Genomic DNA, 14,392 nt, shown 5'->3' with positions numbered 1-14,392 from the left:
GCCTGACAAATGAAGTACTTCTATAGAGGATTTTATTATGCATAATGCAACTCTGCATGAGGTAGTGAATTTATGCATATAGAATTAAAAAGACAAATAGCACTTGATATTTTGGATATACTGTATAATGCATTTTACCAGCAAATTTGTATCTAGCATAAATATTATTTTTGCATCAGAAACTGGTGACGTCAACCGTGTTTACAAACTTTTGAAAAGACACACCCACTCGTGTGTCAACGTGATGTGGGCGGGGCTTCACCATTACGCACCAAGATGGCGGCAGCCACAGTGCTCAGCTTGGACAGTTTACCGTCTGACCCTTTGCTATTGATTCTGTCGTTTCTTGACTTCAGAGATTTGGTCAGGTGAGGGGTTATCGCCTTTCCGAGTTGGTGCAGTTAGGCATGGTTAAAAACCTAGGTCCTTAAAGTGTTTGGAAAGTTTGGGGCTAGTTAGCAGGCTGTTCTTCAAGTAGCAGGCTAGCTTATTATGTTACTGAATGCAGTAAAACAGTAAGGTTATAATGAGACGCTGTGTAATTAGTGCTTTTCAGTTCTCTTGCATAGATCTTAGTGACAGCTTCATGTGTTAGTGAGAAGCAGCATGTTTGGCTAACGCACAGTGCGCTGTTTGTCCACCGTCGCGAATGTAAAAAAGCTGACTGTTAGGGACTGACAGAACTGAGGCTTAGTTTCTGTTAAATGTCGTTAGCGTTTAAAATTCATTTATTCTTTGAATATCCTAATATGGCGGTTGCATTGTGCACTAAACTTATGGATGTTGAGAGCTAGTTAGCGGTTTAAAGCATCCGTCAATCACATAGCAGAATACAGAGGTGTGCTGACTTTTACCTTCAGATACGATATTATCACGATACATGAATAAAGACCATGATTTTATCCCGAACCGATATGACCGTCCCCCCGGCCCCCCCCCCCATTTAGTAACATTTTAAACCTTTAATACAAGTTTAATGATTAATCAATTCCTTATTACATTAGTTTTTTCACTGCAAAACCATGTGCAACATTTCATCGCTACTTTAAATTTCATATATTAGAATTTTAACATTTAACATAAAATTACATTAAACAAGTTGCTGCATTGTTGCTAAGCAGCACGTTTCTCTGTTATGTCATCTACCGTAATATTACAGCGCATGCGCGGGGGCAGTATGTTTTAGTTTAAGGCCTCATCAGAAGCAGAAAAATAAGTACGGGCATATCATATCTTGTTGCATTATAGATAAATATATACAAAGGTTCACAAAGTCACATCGATGCACTACTTCATGTGTCATTTTATGTACTACGAGAACAATGACAGAACTTTTATAGCTAAGGTATGGTGAAACATTTAATCATTTTATTTGGCTAACACAGAGATGACATTGGTTCACATATAATATAATTATAGCTATTTATTATTATATATTGTTATAAATATGAATTTGTATACTGTATGCGGTTATAAGGCCTTAACCTATGACCTCCGTATTTGTGAACTCCTCTATTGTTGTTTCATCCACAAACTCAAAACCAGCCAATTCTGTATTGTATTCTGTATATATTTGGAGTCAGCTGTGATTTATAAATTGCCACACAAAAGAATCACGATTCATAACTGAATTGTTCCCCCATCCCGTCCTCACCATTTCTACTGGCTATGCATTGGGGCTAGGAATCACCAGGGAACACCAGGAACGATATTATATATATATGATTTTTGTCATGATTTTATAAAGCTCCTGATTTTATATTATTCTTTTAGATTTTCAAATTTCAAAACAAACTTAGCAGATAATTTGCTCCCTCCACACAAGATGCTGTGCCTCCTGCCAATGTGTGAGTAGTTTACAGTGCACCACCTGTAGGGTTATAGATGAGCAGCAATATTTTCCCATCTCAAATGCAAAAATGAATTAAGATTAACATTAATTGTCACACAAAGAATAACAATAAGTAATTGGATTGATTGTTTTTCTCCCCCACCATCTCTACTAAACAGCTGTTGAATGAAATACATGTGCCATGTCACTATAAATCTCACAATTTCTTTCTTTATTGTCTCAGGCTGATAACACATATTGACATAGTTTGTAGTTTTCACAAACAATTGATATCAAGTTTTTAGTTTCTAATTGTTTAGTTTTCATAATAGACTAACATTAAATAAAGTAAAAATAGGCCAACAACTTTAGTTATCTAACAATTCCTTTCTGACTGCAATTCTTTTATAAATACTCTTGTAAACTATTGAGTTATTCATTTATTGTCAATACAATGCAGGGTACACTACCCATGGGTGCTAACCCATCACAGGGCATAGGCACACAAACACTTACACACCCAATCATTTACAGTGGGAAAAGTAGGTTTCCGTGGAAACGCACAAAGAACAGAAAGAACTTGCAAACTCTACATATTATGGGTTTTCTGGTCTGTTATAATATATTGCAAGGTAATTTACCAGTAAACACTCATTTATCTAAGTAGAAAATTAAACTAGAAGTTACAGTAGCCAGCTCAAAAAAAATTAGTTTTAGTAGGTTATTGCCATTCAAGCTTAAGGGTAAACAAAGAGGAGGAACTCAGGGAAGCTGCAGTTAAATCTGCTTATGAAAATGAAGATGTCCTTTATAAATTCTCAGCAATGTTATAAAATAGAACCATAAAGCAAATACTTGAAATACAATATCATAACCTGACCCTGTCAGTCAGATTTAACAAAAATGTAAACATTTCATTAAACAGAAATATTAAATGAAGGCTCATTTATGAATCCTTTTTGCACATCTAATAGGTGAATTATACTCTGAGGTGCTGGAAGGAATATAGGGATATAAATAAGGGAAGGAAATTACTGAAAAACAGATTACCAAAAAAATAAAAAATTAATGTGATGTGGTTATTCAGCATAAAAAATTATAATCAAGCATATTGAATTGCATGAGTGTGATTGTCCAGATCCACCACATCCAGCGCAAAGTGTTATTTCTTTTGTATGTTAATGTGCCTATTACAAAGTTGAAGGACAAATTATAAAGATCCATATCTGCACATTAATTTATTGACTGCTATTCAAGCTGCTCTACTGACCTTTATTAAGGGATACTATGTACACAAGATTTGTTGTTGTTAGTTCTACTACTATACATTTACACAGTGTCAATGTTTGTATTGTTATTGATGCTGCAAATCGTAGATAATTTTTGCATTTCAATATTTTATTTATATACAACAGATATACGTTTAATGGCAAATTTTTAAAGCAGTTTTATTTAAAATGACTGGTAGATATATTATATTGGAGATCCTCTGCACCTTTGTAACAAAGACATGAGGTTTAAAATAAAATATTAAGGTCTGAAGTTGCCTCTTTATGTTTTTTCCCCCACTTACAGTTGCAGTCTTGTAAATCGGCGTTTGAATGAGCTGACAGGTCATAACCCGTTATGGAAGAGGCATTGCCAGAAGCACTGGCTTCTCACAGAGTAAGTCTCCAAACAGATTCACTCAATATGTCAAACTAAGCAGTTTTCTCATTCTTTTTTTTTTATTTTTGATCTGTGTGTATTTTATCCCATTTGAATTATGGTCTACGGTCTAAGATGCAAGTTTTTTTTTTTAGAGCTGATAAAGGACAGAGAAGGCAGAGCTGGCGGGAATTGTTCCATGACTTTTACCTTGACCTTGGTCGCTACATAGATTACTACAGTACACTGAAGAAAGCATGGGATGACCTGAAGTCCTACCTGGGCCAAAAATGCCCGCGAATGATTGCCTCCCTTAAAGGTGCATCCAGCCGACTTCTCATTTCATTTAAGCTTTTCTACAGTACAAACTGTAGAATAATTCTCAGGATTATCATTGCTTTGATTAAGTAGCTAATCAGAAATGGTCTTGTATGCACCTTGCAGCAGAATATATTTATACAGGATGAAAAATGCACTTACACAATAGCAATCAAGTAAAATTGTCATGTCTTACTTTCTGTCAATAGAGGGGGCAAAAGAGGAAGAACTGGATGCCATTGAGGACCAGATCGGCTGCAAGCTCCCCAATGACTACCGCTGTTCCTACAGGATACATAATGGACAGAAATTGGTGGTGCCTGGGTAAGACATGCCTTTCTGAGAAATAGAAAAATGTACTGAATGTCTCAGTAGTATAAGCTTGATCATATTGGTCGCCTCCCTCCAGGTTGATGGGAAGCATGGCCTTATCTAACCACTATCGCTCCGAGGACTTGTTGGACATTGAGACAGCAGCAGGGGGATTCCAGCAGAGGAAGGGCATGAGACAGTGTCTCCCCCTCACCTTCTGCTTTCACACAGGACTGAGCCAGTACATGGCTTTAGAAAGCACAGAGGGACGAACACGCAGCGAGATCTTCTATCATTGTCCGGTTAGAGTGCCCTCTCTCTTTCTTTCTCTCTCTATGTTAGTTTTCCATACTTTAAGGAGAACATACTGTAGGACTCTTTTCTTTCTTTCTTTCTTTCTTTCTTTCTTTCTTTCTTTCTTTTCTTTCTTCATTAGATGTTTTTGCAATCATTTGACTTGGACACAACCAGGTTCCTTCCTGCCCCCAGATACTACCAGCATATGGAGCATTCTTCATTTATCAAAATATAATAAATTATTATTAAAATGGATCTGTTGTTTGATCTTACACACTACTTTTCCATCAGTTGGGAATAAGATCTAAGGTTACAAGTCTGTTCTCTTACTTGAAAAGAACATCTCACTCTTTTCTGGGCAACAAAATTGCCCAAGAAAACATTCTTTGAAAACTAACAGAGAAGGAGAAGTTATACCCCTATACCCCCCTTATACTGGGCTCCTTTCCGACCTTGTGCTTGTCATCATGTGTGTGAACATATTGAGTTTCTGTGATGTGCATAAGTCTCTTATCCACAATGTCTACATTCATGAAGTGTTCTGACTAATTATATTATAAAATTAGTATTATGAGAAGTCAGATATTTTCACTTTTCTAGTAGCACTGACGTTTTTGTACAGTACATGTGACCATGGTTTTTTTCTTCTTCTTTTTTTCAGGATCAACTAGCACAAGATCCATCTGCTATTGATATGTTCATTACAGGTAGGACACAGCTATTGGATGTGATTTGAATTTTGTTTGTCTGTCGCAGTCTTATATTAACCAATTAATTAGGTGAAATATGTGTGATGGAGTAGTCACAATACTAGGTAATGCTGTGGTTGTTAGTTTTTTTTGTGTTGCGTTTTTATGCTCAGTCTCTCTTTTAGGCTGCATCTCAAACACTGTGTTACAACATGATGTAGTTGTTGGAGTATATAAACCAAATCTCAATTAATTGATCAGATGTTGTTCTCTCATGTTGTCTCAGGCTCCAGCTTTACTGAATGGTTTACATCATACGTTCAGAACGTAGTGACTGGAGAATACCCCATCATCCGAGACCAGATATTCAGGTGTGTGTGCGTGCGTGCGTGTGCGTGTGCGTGCGTGCGTGTGCGTGCGTGTGTGTGCGTGTGTGTCTGTCTGTGTGTGGATGTCTGTGTGTCTGTGTGTGTGGGTGGGTGTGGGTGTATGTGCATTCTTTATTGTCATCAGTTTTTTATGAATTAGTCTATCTGGTAGAATTGATCTCCTGTCCCTGGACAGCTGACCGTAAGAGTCTTCATGTTCATAAATTAAACATTAATAATAAAGGTACAGTTAAGCAGAAAATAAACCCTCTATGTTTCATAGTTGCAAGCCTCTCCAGAATTACTGCCGGTCTTCTGATCAATAATTTATGTTTAAAAAATGGTTTCAAAGCGATGAACGCAGTTAATATTTTGTGATGCTTAAGCGCAGCATCTTGTAATGTCTAGTGAGATGGGAATTCCTGTAGTGAAATCTTGGTCCATTCATCTAAGCTGCACATTGCAAGCTTCTTTATTTTAGTTTTTGATTTAAGTCTTATGTTTTAAAATTATATATCATGAATGCTAACTGCCACTTTGATAAAATCTAAATATGAGGAAGTGATGTAAAGAAGGAGTCAACTACTTTCTACCAACATTTCAACGTTGTTGCAATCCTTGTGGACAACAATTTTCTACTTCACACACACACACTAACATTCTACATATACTGTATCTGTATCACACTGAACATAACTGCAGAAAAGACATACTGGAATAATTATTCCACATAAAGGAATAATTTATAATCATACTCCTCAGTGTCAATCAAATGAGGATGGGTTCCATTTTGAGTCTGGTTTTGTATGTTCTGTAGAGCTGCTTTGAGGCATTGTTTATTGTTAAAAGTGTAAAACAAGTCAAATTAAATTGATTTGAATTGAACCACTTTTTTCAGGCAGAAGGGGATTGGCTAACTTAGAAACTTGACAACCAAAAGAGTTTAACAAAACAGCCTAGATTTATGTAACAGCTCTGATTTTATGACAACTCCAGTTGTAATTAATGACAAAAAGCACCCTTAATAACTCACATAGCATGTCTTACTATATAAAAAAAAATACTCTTTAGTGATATCTAAGAATTATTTTGAAATCGTATTTTTTGACATGTTTAGTCTTTTTTGTTTAATGGTTTGCTGAATTATTCTGCAAAATAGAAAGGAGCTAACCCTAACCCTAACCCAGCAAGCTCAGTAAAACCTAACAACTGTTTTACTATAGTACTGTGCAAAAGTCAAAACTGTGCACTACAAAAATATGGCATAAGCACTTCTAAAATGAGCACCAATGAGTAATAAAATAAACAGTCAATGTTTGGAGTGGAAACTCATTGCTTAAAATCGGTTTTAGACACAGATTTGTGCAGTTTTATAAGAAAATAGATGTTAGGTTTTAAGCATACTGGAGAACATGAGTTCTTCTGGTAACTTCGTCACACTTGCACCTTTCAATTTTTATGCAAATCCCAGGAGCGTACATTAGGTTTTTTTGTTTCTATCTGAAAACTGGTCTCTCCTGTACTATATATTTTTTTCTTTACAGCCATGCATTCATTCTTCTGTAATGTTATTTACTTATACATTTTTAAGTTATATATGGAAATACTGAATGATTTTGTACATAATGATGCAGACATGATAAACATATATAACAAAATTGGTACAGCATATAATATGGTGCCTACGATTTTTGCAAGGTTCTGTACCTGCTATGGTTTTGTCAGTGGGATTAAGCTTGCTACATTTCAACCTAACGAGAGCAGTGCAGCTGTGCTTTAGTCATTTAGTCCATCATCTCTCCTTTTGTACACTTTGCTCAAACAGATCAGCTCCTATCCAAAATGTTTGAGTTTTGCATTACGACAACAGATGGCAGCATAAGGCTGCACATACATTCACAGGGAGCACCGATCTTCATAAGTCAGTGTGCTAAAACACATCGTCCTGTGTACTTCGGGAGATGTGCAACTGGTGCTATTCTGACCATCTGCGTTACCACATCTGCAATGACCATTCAAAAGGAGAAGAAATGGAGACTTGGGTTCAGCCTTACATCATATAAGCGCTTTTGAATAAATGGGTCTTAAGTTGAGATTTGAATTTGGTTGGAGAATCTATGTTACAGATGTTTCCGGAGAGAGAGAATTCCAGAGATGACTAGCAGTACGGCTAAAGGCTCTAGAGCCCATGATGATCAAACAGGCAGGGGGTGTAACAAGGAGCTTTAATAAAGAAAAGGGAAGAGTGCGAGAGGGAGCGAGTTTATGAAGTGCTTTAAATGTAAGCAAGAGAATTTTATATGGTATTTGATTGGGAGCCAGTAAAGTTGTTGTTGACAGGAGGTAATGTGATGCATTAAAGGTGTTTGGGTTATGATACGGTCAACAGAGTTCTGGATTAGTTCGAGTTTTTTAGAAGTTTTAGTGGTATGCCAGTTAGAAGTGAATTACAGTAATTAGCTAATGTTCTATTTTGATGTTGATTATGTTCTCTTTTCCTATTCCTGTTCAATGAGCCTCCACCCTTAACAGAACAGAAAAGACATTGCTGCTTTAATATCTCACAGCAGCTCTCATATTTAGACTCTGTAAACGAGTGTTGATAAACAAACATGTCTTAAAATAACTGGCAATATTAATGAGTACTTCAAAAATAGAATTATTGAAATTTTTTTTTTTTTTTTTTGGATGCTTGTGTAGGTACGTCCATGATAAGAAGTGTGTGGCCACCACCGATAATATAACCGTCTCAGTCTCGACCTCTTTCCTGCCTGAGCTCAGCTCTGTCCATCCACCACACTTCTTCTTCACTTACAGAATCAGGTAAACCACAGAAAAACTCCTAATGTCTTATTTACATTTCAGAATATTCTGTTAAGCTTCAAATGAAATGCATGAATCTGCCTGTTGCAATCTGTACCTCCAGAAACTGAAGCATGTTTAAAGAGTTTTTAAATCATCTGAAAATAAAATGCAAAAGGAAGCTATAGGTACTATATACTGTATGAAAATGAGTAAATGCTGCCATGTCAGGACAGGATCAGAAACACAATGAATCATCTGCCTAAAGTAATCTGTAGAAGTGTATAGGTAAAAATCACAGTGTCATAGATTACTAGGTACTAATTAATGGCTTGTTTGTACCATTTTTTTATTCAATGGAGTCATGCCAAAAGAGACTTTCCTCATAAATCTATGATAAATTGTAAAAGTGTTCAAGATAAGTTTTATAAGATTTTTTATGTCCCTGCTTCTGTCACCAGGTGCAGCACGTTCGCACTGATTGCGCTTAAAGAGCTTTGCCTGGAAACCGTGCGTCGTCGTTACAGTTACAGCTAGCTTTATTGTGTTGCCTGCTTGCAATACATATGAATCACTATCCGTCATCTCACGTTGACATCTTTGTCGCCCATCATCCATCATTGGCACATTTTTTCTCTAACCCCAACTGCTTCTAAACCATTTATAAAAATTTGACAAAATCTTTACAGAATCTTAATTAATTTTAATTTGACAGAACCTTTATTAGGAAGCATAGATGTGCCCTAGCTATTGCATTTTTAAAAGCAGCTTGCTCAATAGGAAGGTGAGACCTGTCTTTTTAAATGACTTATGATTTTTTTTTTTTTTTTTTTTTTAACTATTTCCAGAAAATATGCTGGTGTTTTATTCTAGAGTGTACCAGCTCACATTTAATTGTAATATTTCTTTTCTGGGAACTTGTACAAGCAACCCTTAAAAGGATTGGAGTGATGACACAAATTTCAGACAGTTTTCTTGTATTGCTAAAAGCAACACATTTTCAAAAGAACATGCTTACGTAACAGTTTTTTTTAAACACATTTTTCAATTACACTATGCTTTCAAAACGAGTGAAGACATGCATAGGTGTAGAATTTAGTCAGCTTCCCTGATCTGCCTTGATTTTACAAAGCACATGAAACAGATTACATTGTAATAAAAAATATGGTAAAAAGCTTAATTTTACCCTGAACAATGGAAGAATTTATTGGAGAGAAATGAAAATAAATCCTTGTCAAAATGTATTACATACAAAACAAACAAACGAAAAAAAATACAGTTGAGTTGTACTGGGAGGAAACCCACCAAGTATGGGGAGAACATGCAAACTCCATATACACAGACCCAAGGGAATCGAACCCGGACCCTGGAGGTGCATGGCAACAGTGCTGACCACTAAGCCACTATGGCAGCCTTACTTTAACTCATCTGTACATATTCATGCAGCTACCTATAGTTGATCTTAAGCAGAAAGCTGGGAAATATTGCAGGTATTTAACCAACCATTTATATGACAGCAGTACAATGCGTAAAATCATGTGCTTATGCAGCATTGCAGAAAGACTTTTTTGCACATGAGGCTTTTTGATTAATTGGCACATTACAACCTTCTTTATCACACAAATGAGGATGTGTTCCCTGTTGGTTTCTCTTAAGGTTTCTTCCTATTGCCCTCTCAGGGAGTTTTTCCTTGCCACCGTCGCCCTCGGCTTGCTCATCAGGGACAATCTGATCATTTTATTTTATACACATTCACACAAATTACATAGGAATATACATGATGTCATGACACAAGCCCTTAATATCTTTTATTATGCTTTGATTTATTCTTTATTATTATTATTTTATTCTTAAGGATTGAGATGGCGAAGTCAGCCCTGCCAGAGAGCGCATGCCAGTTGGATAGTCGCTACTGGAAAATCACCAATGCGAATGGGAATGTGGAGGAGGTCCGAGGTCCTGGTGTTGTGGGTGAGGCAATAGAGGTGTAGAATTTACATGCTCTGCAGTGTAAGTTTGTATGTATTTAATGGCTTCTTGAACACAGTTTAAGCTCAAACGTGAGTGTCCGTGGATGTGTGTATAGGGGAATTCCCAGTGATGACACCTGGTAAAGTGCATGAGTATGCCAGCTGCACAACATTCTCCACCACCTCTGAGTACATGGAGGGCCACTACACCTTTCACAGACTCAAAAACAAAGCGGAGGTCTTCGATATCTCTATCCCAAGATTCCACATGGTGTGCCCACCCTTCCGAGAGTCCATGGTGCGCTCGGTATGTCTGTTTCTTTTTCACCAACAACTGTATCTCATCCTTATAAATAGTGTTATAATAATATCTGATAAAAAATGTATATAGGACTAGACTTAAGCCTTCTGACCGGAGCTTAAAGTTTAGTTAAAACAATGTTTGAAAGACTCAACATCTGTTTTAATTGGAAAGTATTAAATTCTTGTTTCTCACCACATTTCAGATCAATTAGATGTTTAATTCTTAAGAATGTTGTAAACAGTTACTTTATTTATGTTAATTGTCTCAGATCAGCTTACACTTAGGGATTTATGGTATTTAACTTAATCCAGATGACCTATTAGCTAAGAAATTCCAGTTAAGGTCAAAGCAGGTGGAATTGACTGGCTAGTTTTCATGTCATTCTGAGGTCAATTATCATCTGAGTCAAGGATCTTATGTTTTTAGATTAGGCAAAAATTATTACAAACAAAAACTAGCTATTAACCACTATCATTAGATAATTGGTAAAGCCACTAACTGTTAGTCTGCATTCTTCTTTGGTTCTGCAAAGAAAGCCTAAGTAAAACATTATGGGATTCATTGTGAAAGAAGGTCGTAAAACCAAATGACATTTACAGTAGACATCAAATGCAGTATGGGGACCAGACGCTTAGCTGCAGTAAAATAGTTGAATGGTTTTAAAGAAGGTTGCTTATGTGTGATTGACAATCCTGGCCTTGTAGCCCAATGCAGTCATTCCTGTGCAACAGGAATAAGGCCAAGTACATAGGCCAAGATCTATCTCACCCTGGTCACCCTTTGTTTGAGCTGTTGCCATCATGCAGGATATAAAGGTCTCCAAGTGCAAGGACTATATATATATATAGTGTAGAGGAGAAGGAGTGTATCAGCATCTTTTGATTTGCACGAAGGACGCCACTCAATTTAATTGGACTTATGTAATAATAAAGATTCTATTCTATTTAGAGAGTAAAACACCTGATCTTGGAAAGGCGACAAATTACTTGTCTCTGTCCGCTCCAGGGGCGCTATATACTGCCTGACCCTGTGCTCTGACCCCAGCTTCCTAACTGGGATATGCAGGAAAAAATCACTGTGCTGTAAGGTACATGTAACAAGTAGTTGAATCATAATTTTAGATTGGTGGTATTCAAGCTCTATTGAAAGGCTATGGCATTGGTGTAGCAGGGAATCACATAGAGAAATAACTGTATTTATTCTGTGCAATCAAGAGACCTGGTTTGACCTGACCCCAAATAAAAAACACAAAATAGGAATCAATATAATTCTTCAGCTTTCTTGTTAAAATGTGAACACTATATGCTTTTAATATAGAAAGACAGGCTTTCAGTTTATACCCATCTTAATATTTAACACAAAATTAGTAGACCAACTATAACCCCACTGTAGAAGACTCAGAGTACATCTGCCTCTCTGTATACTTATTTCACAATTAATTTCTTGCCCACACACCTGACTCCTCTCTCTTGCTCTCTCTCTCTCTCTCTTTCCCTCCCTCCCTCCCTTTACCTCCCCCACTCTTTTTCTCTCTCACTCTCTCACTACAGAGCTCTGTAAGAGAGGTGCCTATTGCTGTCTTTAACGATGATAACGACTCGGACACAGATAACTTTGAGGATGGAGAGCTGCATGGTATGAACATGGCTGATCCCGGTGGGCGCTGTCCTCGTCACATCTGACACACATATATATTTCTTCCTTTTTCTTGCGCACGCGCACTTGTGCACACATACATGCATGCATCAGTCCAAGGGAAAAGGAGAGCGATGCTTAGGCGATTGTTTAGTACACAAAGGCTTTGTGTCTGTCCTCCCATGAACCGTACTCCCCTCTTGTCTCACGCACACACAGTGTAAGTTTTTGTTTTTTATATGACTTCAGTACTAGTATCATCTAAGAACTTTACACTGAACCAAAAAATAGAGACTGCTTTTCTTAAATATTTACTACTGGGTTCTCACAATACAGTAGTCAGGTGTTGCTTTAGGGTGTAGTCAGATCAAAATTGTACATGTCAGTGTTTTTTTTTATGTTATGAGTTAGGTGTTGTTATGAGATGGTGTTAGATGTCATAATCAGTGGAAGATTAAGATAGATTATATATACTAAAAGCACAGCAATCAAACTGAAACAGTGCTGGCACATTTGCTCAACACCACCATCCTAATTTCAGCTTTTGTTTCTGTTTGGGTAGTTCATCTAGACATCTTGTCTCAGTGACCAGCTAGGGTGTGTGAAGAACTTTAATATAATATAAATAATGTGAATAATTCCTTTACAAGGTAGTCACAGGTTAGTAAGTGAAGTCAGTCATTAAATTTGATTAAGGGGGAACATACAGTATGATGAACACATGGTGTTGAACTGGACTAGACTTTTTTTTGTGTGTGTGTATATAAATAAATAAATAAATATATATATATATATATATATATATATACACATATACATGCGCACACACACACTATATATATATATATATATATATACTGGGAATAGCGACTCATTGTTTTTTCTTCCATTACTCACACACACACACACACGCATACACAATGGGTGAATCGTCTCTAAGGAAAGACAACGTTAGTCACTGTTTCTCCTAAGAGTCTAAATATTGCTAGTATTAGATTCTAAATGTATTAAAATTTTTGTTTAAATTACGGAGTGCAATAGGGTTTTCAATTTCAGTACACATCTTATTTGTAAATGTGTTTTCTATGTTTGGGTAAATAAACAGAAAATTATATACTTTATATTTTTGTCACTGTTTATTTCAAAACTTTACTTTCATGGGGTTATTTTTAGGCTATGCTGAGTGCCCTGGACTGGAAGGGTCAAAGGTTTTTTGTTCTCAAACCAGATTAAGGCTCTGAATTTCTGCCCATTTTCCCTTCTGTTGGTGCCAGTGTGTAATGATAGTGAGATCAAGAGTGCTTTGTTAACGGCTTGTCTGATATTTCTTTGTGTCTTTGCTGTTTTTCAGCCTTAAGCTCCTTCCACTGGCTACGTTGTTTGTAAGACATGTGCCAGCCAATCATTTTCTGAGTGCAGTGAAATAGGTCTGCATAGTTGTTACACACAAATGCATTTTTAGCACCTTTTTAATGTTATACTAACATTATTTAATATATCAGTGAATTTAGGCTTGATAAGGAAAAAAAACTCATTTTTGTGCACATGGTAGTGTTCCTGACCACTGAAGTGAGTGTTGCTTGTATTTGAAAAAAATACCATATTAATGAGAAATTTCTAAGAATAGCAATGAGCAGAGGTTCTGCAGGATAGAAACTGGAACTTTAACCTGTATTGTGCTGCTGTCACATGTCATCAATAGATAATTATATGACTTTAAGATGAGTTACCTTTGCCAAGGAAAAAGGTTGGCCTCCCTAGATATTGCTGTCAAGACATTACAAATAAAATGTGACATGGGCTTTAATTTTTGTGGCTGCATTACTTGGTAATTTAGTAAGTTACTATTTTTACAAAAGTAAATGGATCAAGTATCTGCCTGGAGAGATGGATATTAATATCTTTAGCACTACTCTACAAAGTGTTCCTGAACAGTGGCAATCCCAGATCATAACACTGCTCCGACAGGCTAGTAAAAAAGGCACTAGGCATGATTCGTGCATCACTTCGTCCGCCTGTCTTCTTACCCTTAAGATGCCCATCACTCTGAAACAGGGTAAATCTGGACTCATCAGACACCATGACCTTTTCCAATGCTTTAAGTCCATTCTTTATGCTCCCTAGCAAATTGAAACCTTTTTTTCAATTAGCCTTACTGATAAATGCTTTCCTTAAGATGACACAGCTGTTTAGTCCCAATCCCTTCAGTTATCCTTGCA

General features: G+C 36.6%; 1 protein-coding gene across 1 annotated transcript; it reads left to right on the top strand.

The window, feature by feature from the left end:
- Positions 1-257: 257 nt before the first annotated feature.
- fbxo3 (F-box protein 3) lies at positions 258-13,294 on the top strand. Its single transcript, XM_053493205.1, has 11 exons — positions 258-368; positions 3,407-3,496; positions 3,634-3,797; positions 4,006-4,120; positions 4,206-4,410; positions 5,067-5,112; positions 5,381-5,465; positions 8,163-8,285; positions 10,120-10,235; positions 10,351-10,541; positions 12,089-13,294. The coding sequence occupies exons 1-11, from the start codon at positions 277-279 to the stop codon at positions 12,218-12,220; spliced, it is 1,359 nt and encodes a 452-aa protein (XP_053349180.1). The 5' UTR covers positions 258-276; the 3' UTR covers positions 12,221-13,294.
- The last annotated feature ends 1,098 nt before the right edge of the window (positions 13,295-14,392 follow it).

Source organism: Clarias gariepinus, chromosome 3 (genome assembly GCF_024256425.1).
Source record: "Clarias gariepinus isolate MV-2021 ecotype Netherlands chromosome 3, CGAR_prim_01v2, whole genome shotgun sequence".
Taxonomy (NCBI): Eukaryota; Metazoa; Chordata; class Actinopteri; order Siluriformes; family Clariidae; genus Clarias; species Clarias gariepinus.
The sequence above is the reverse complement of the archived record's forward strand: the minus strand, read 5'-3'. Positions and strand labels throughout refer to the sequence as shown.

What these genes read in the sequence shown, in the direction of transcription:
- fbxo3 (XM_053493205.1), top strand. Translation starts at nt 277, where the DNA reads ATGGCGGCAGCCACAGTGCTCAGCTTGGACAGTTTACCGTCTGACCCT. An exon ending in GACTTCAGAGATTTGGTCAG is followed by an intron (nt 369 to 3,406) that starts GTGAGGGGTTAT and finishes CCCCACTTACAG; the next exon opens with TTGCAGTCTTGTAAATCGGC. An exon ending in ATCCGAGACCAGATATTCAG is followed by an intron (nt 5,466 to 8,162) that starts GTGTGTGTGCGT and finishes ATGCTTGTGTAG; the next exon opens with GTACGTCCATGATAAGAAGT.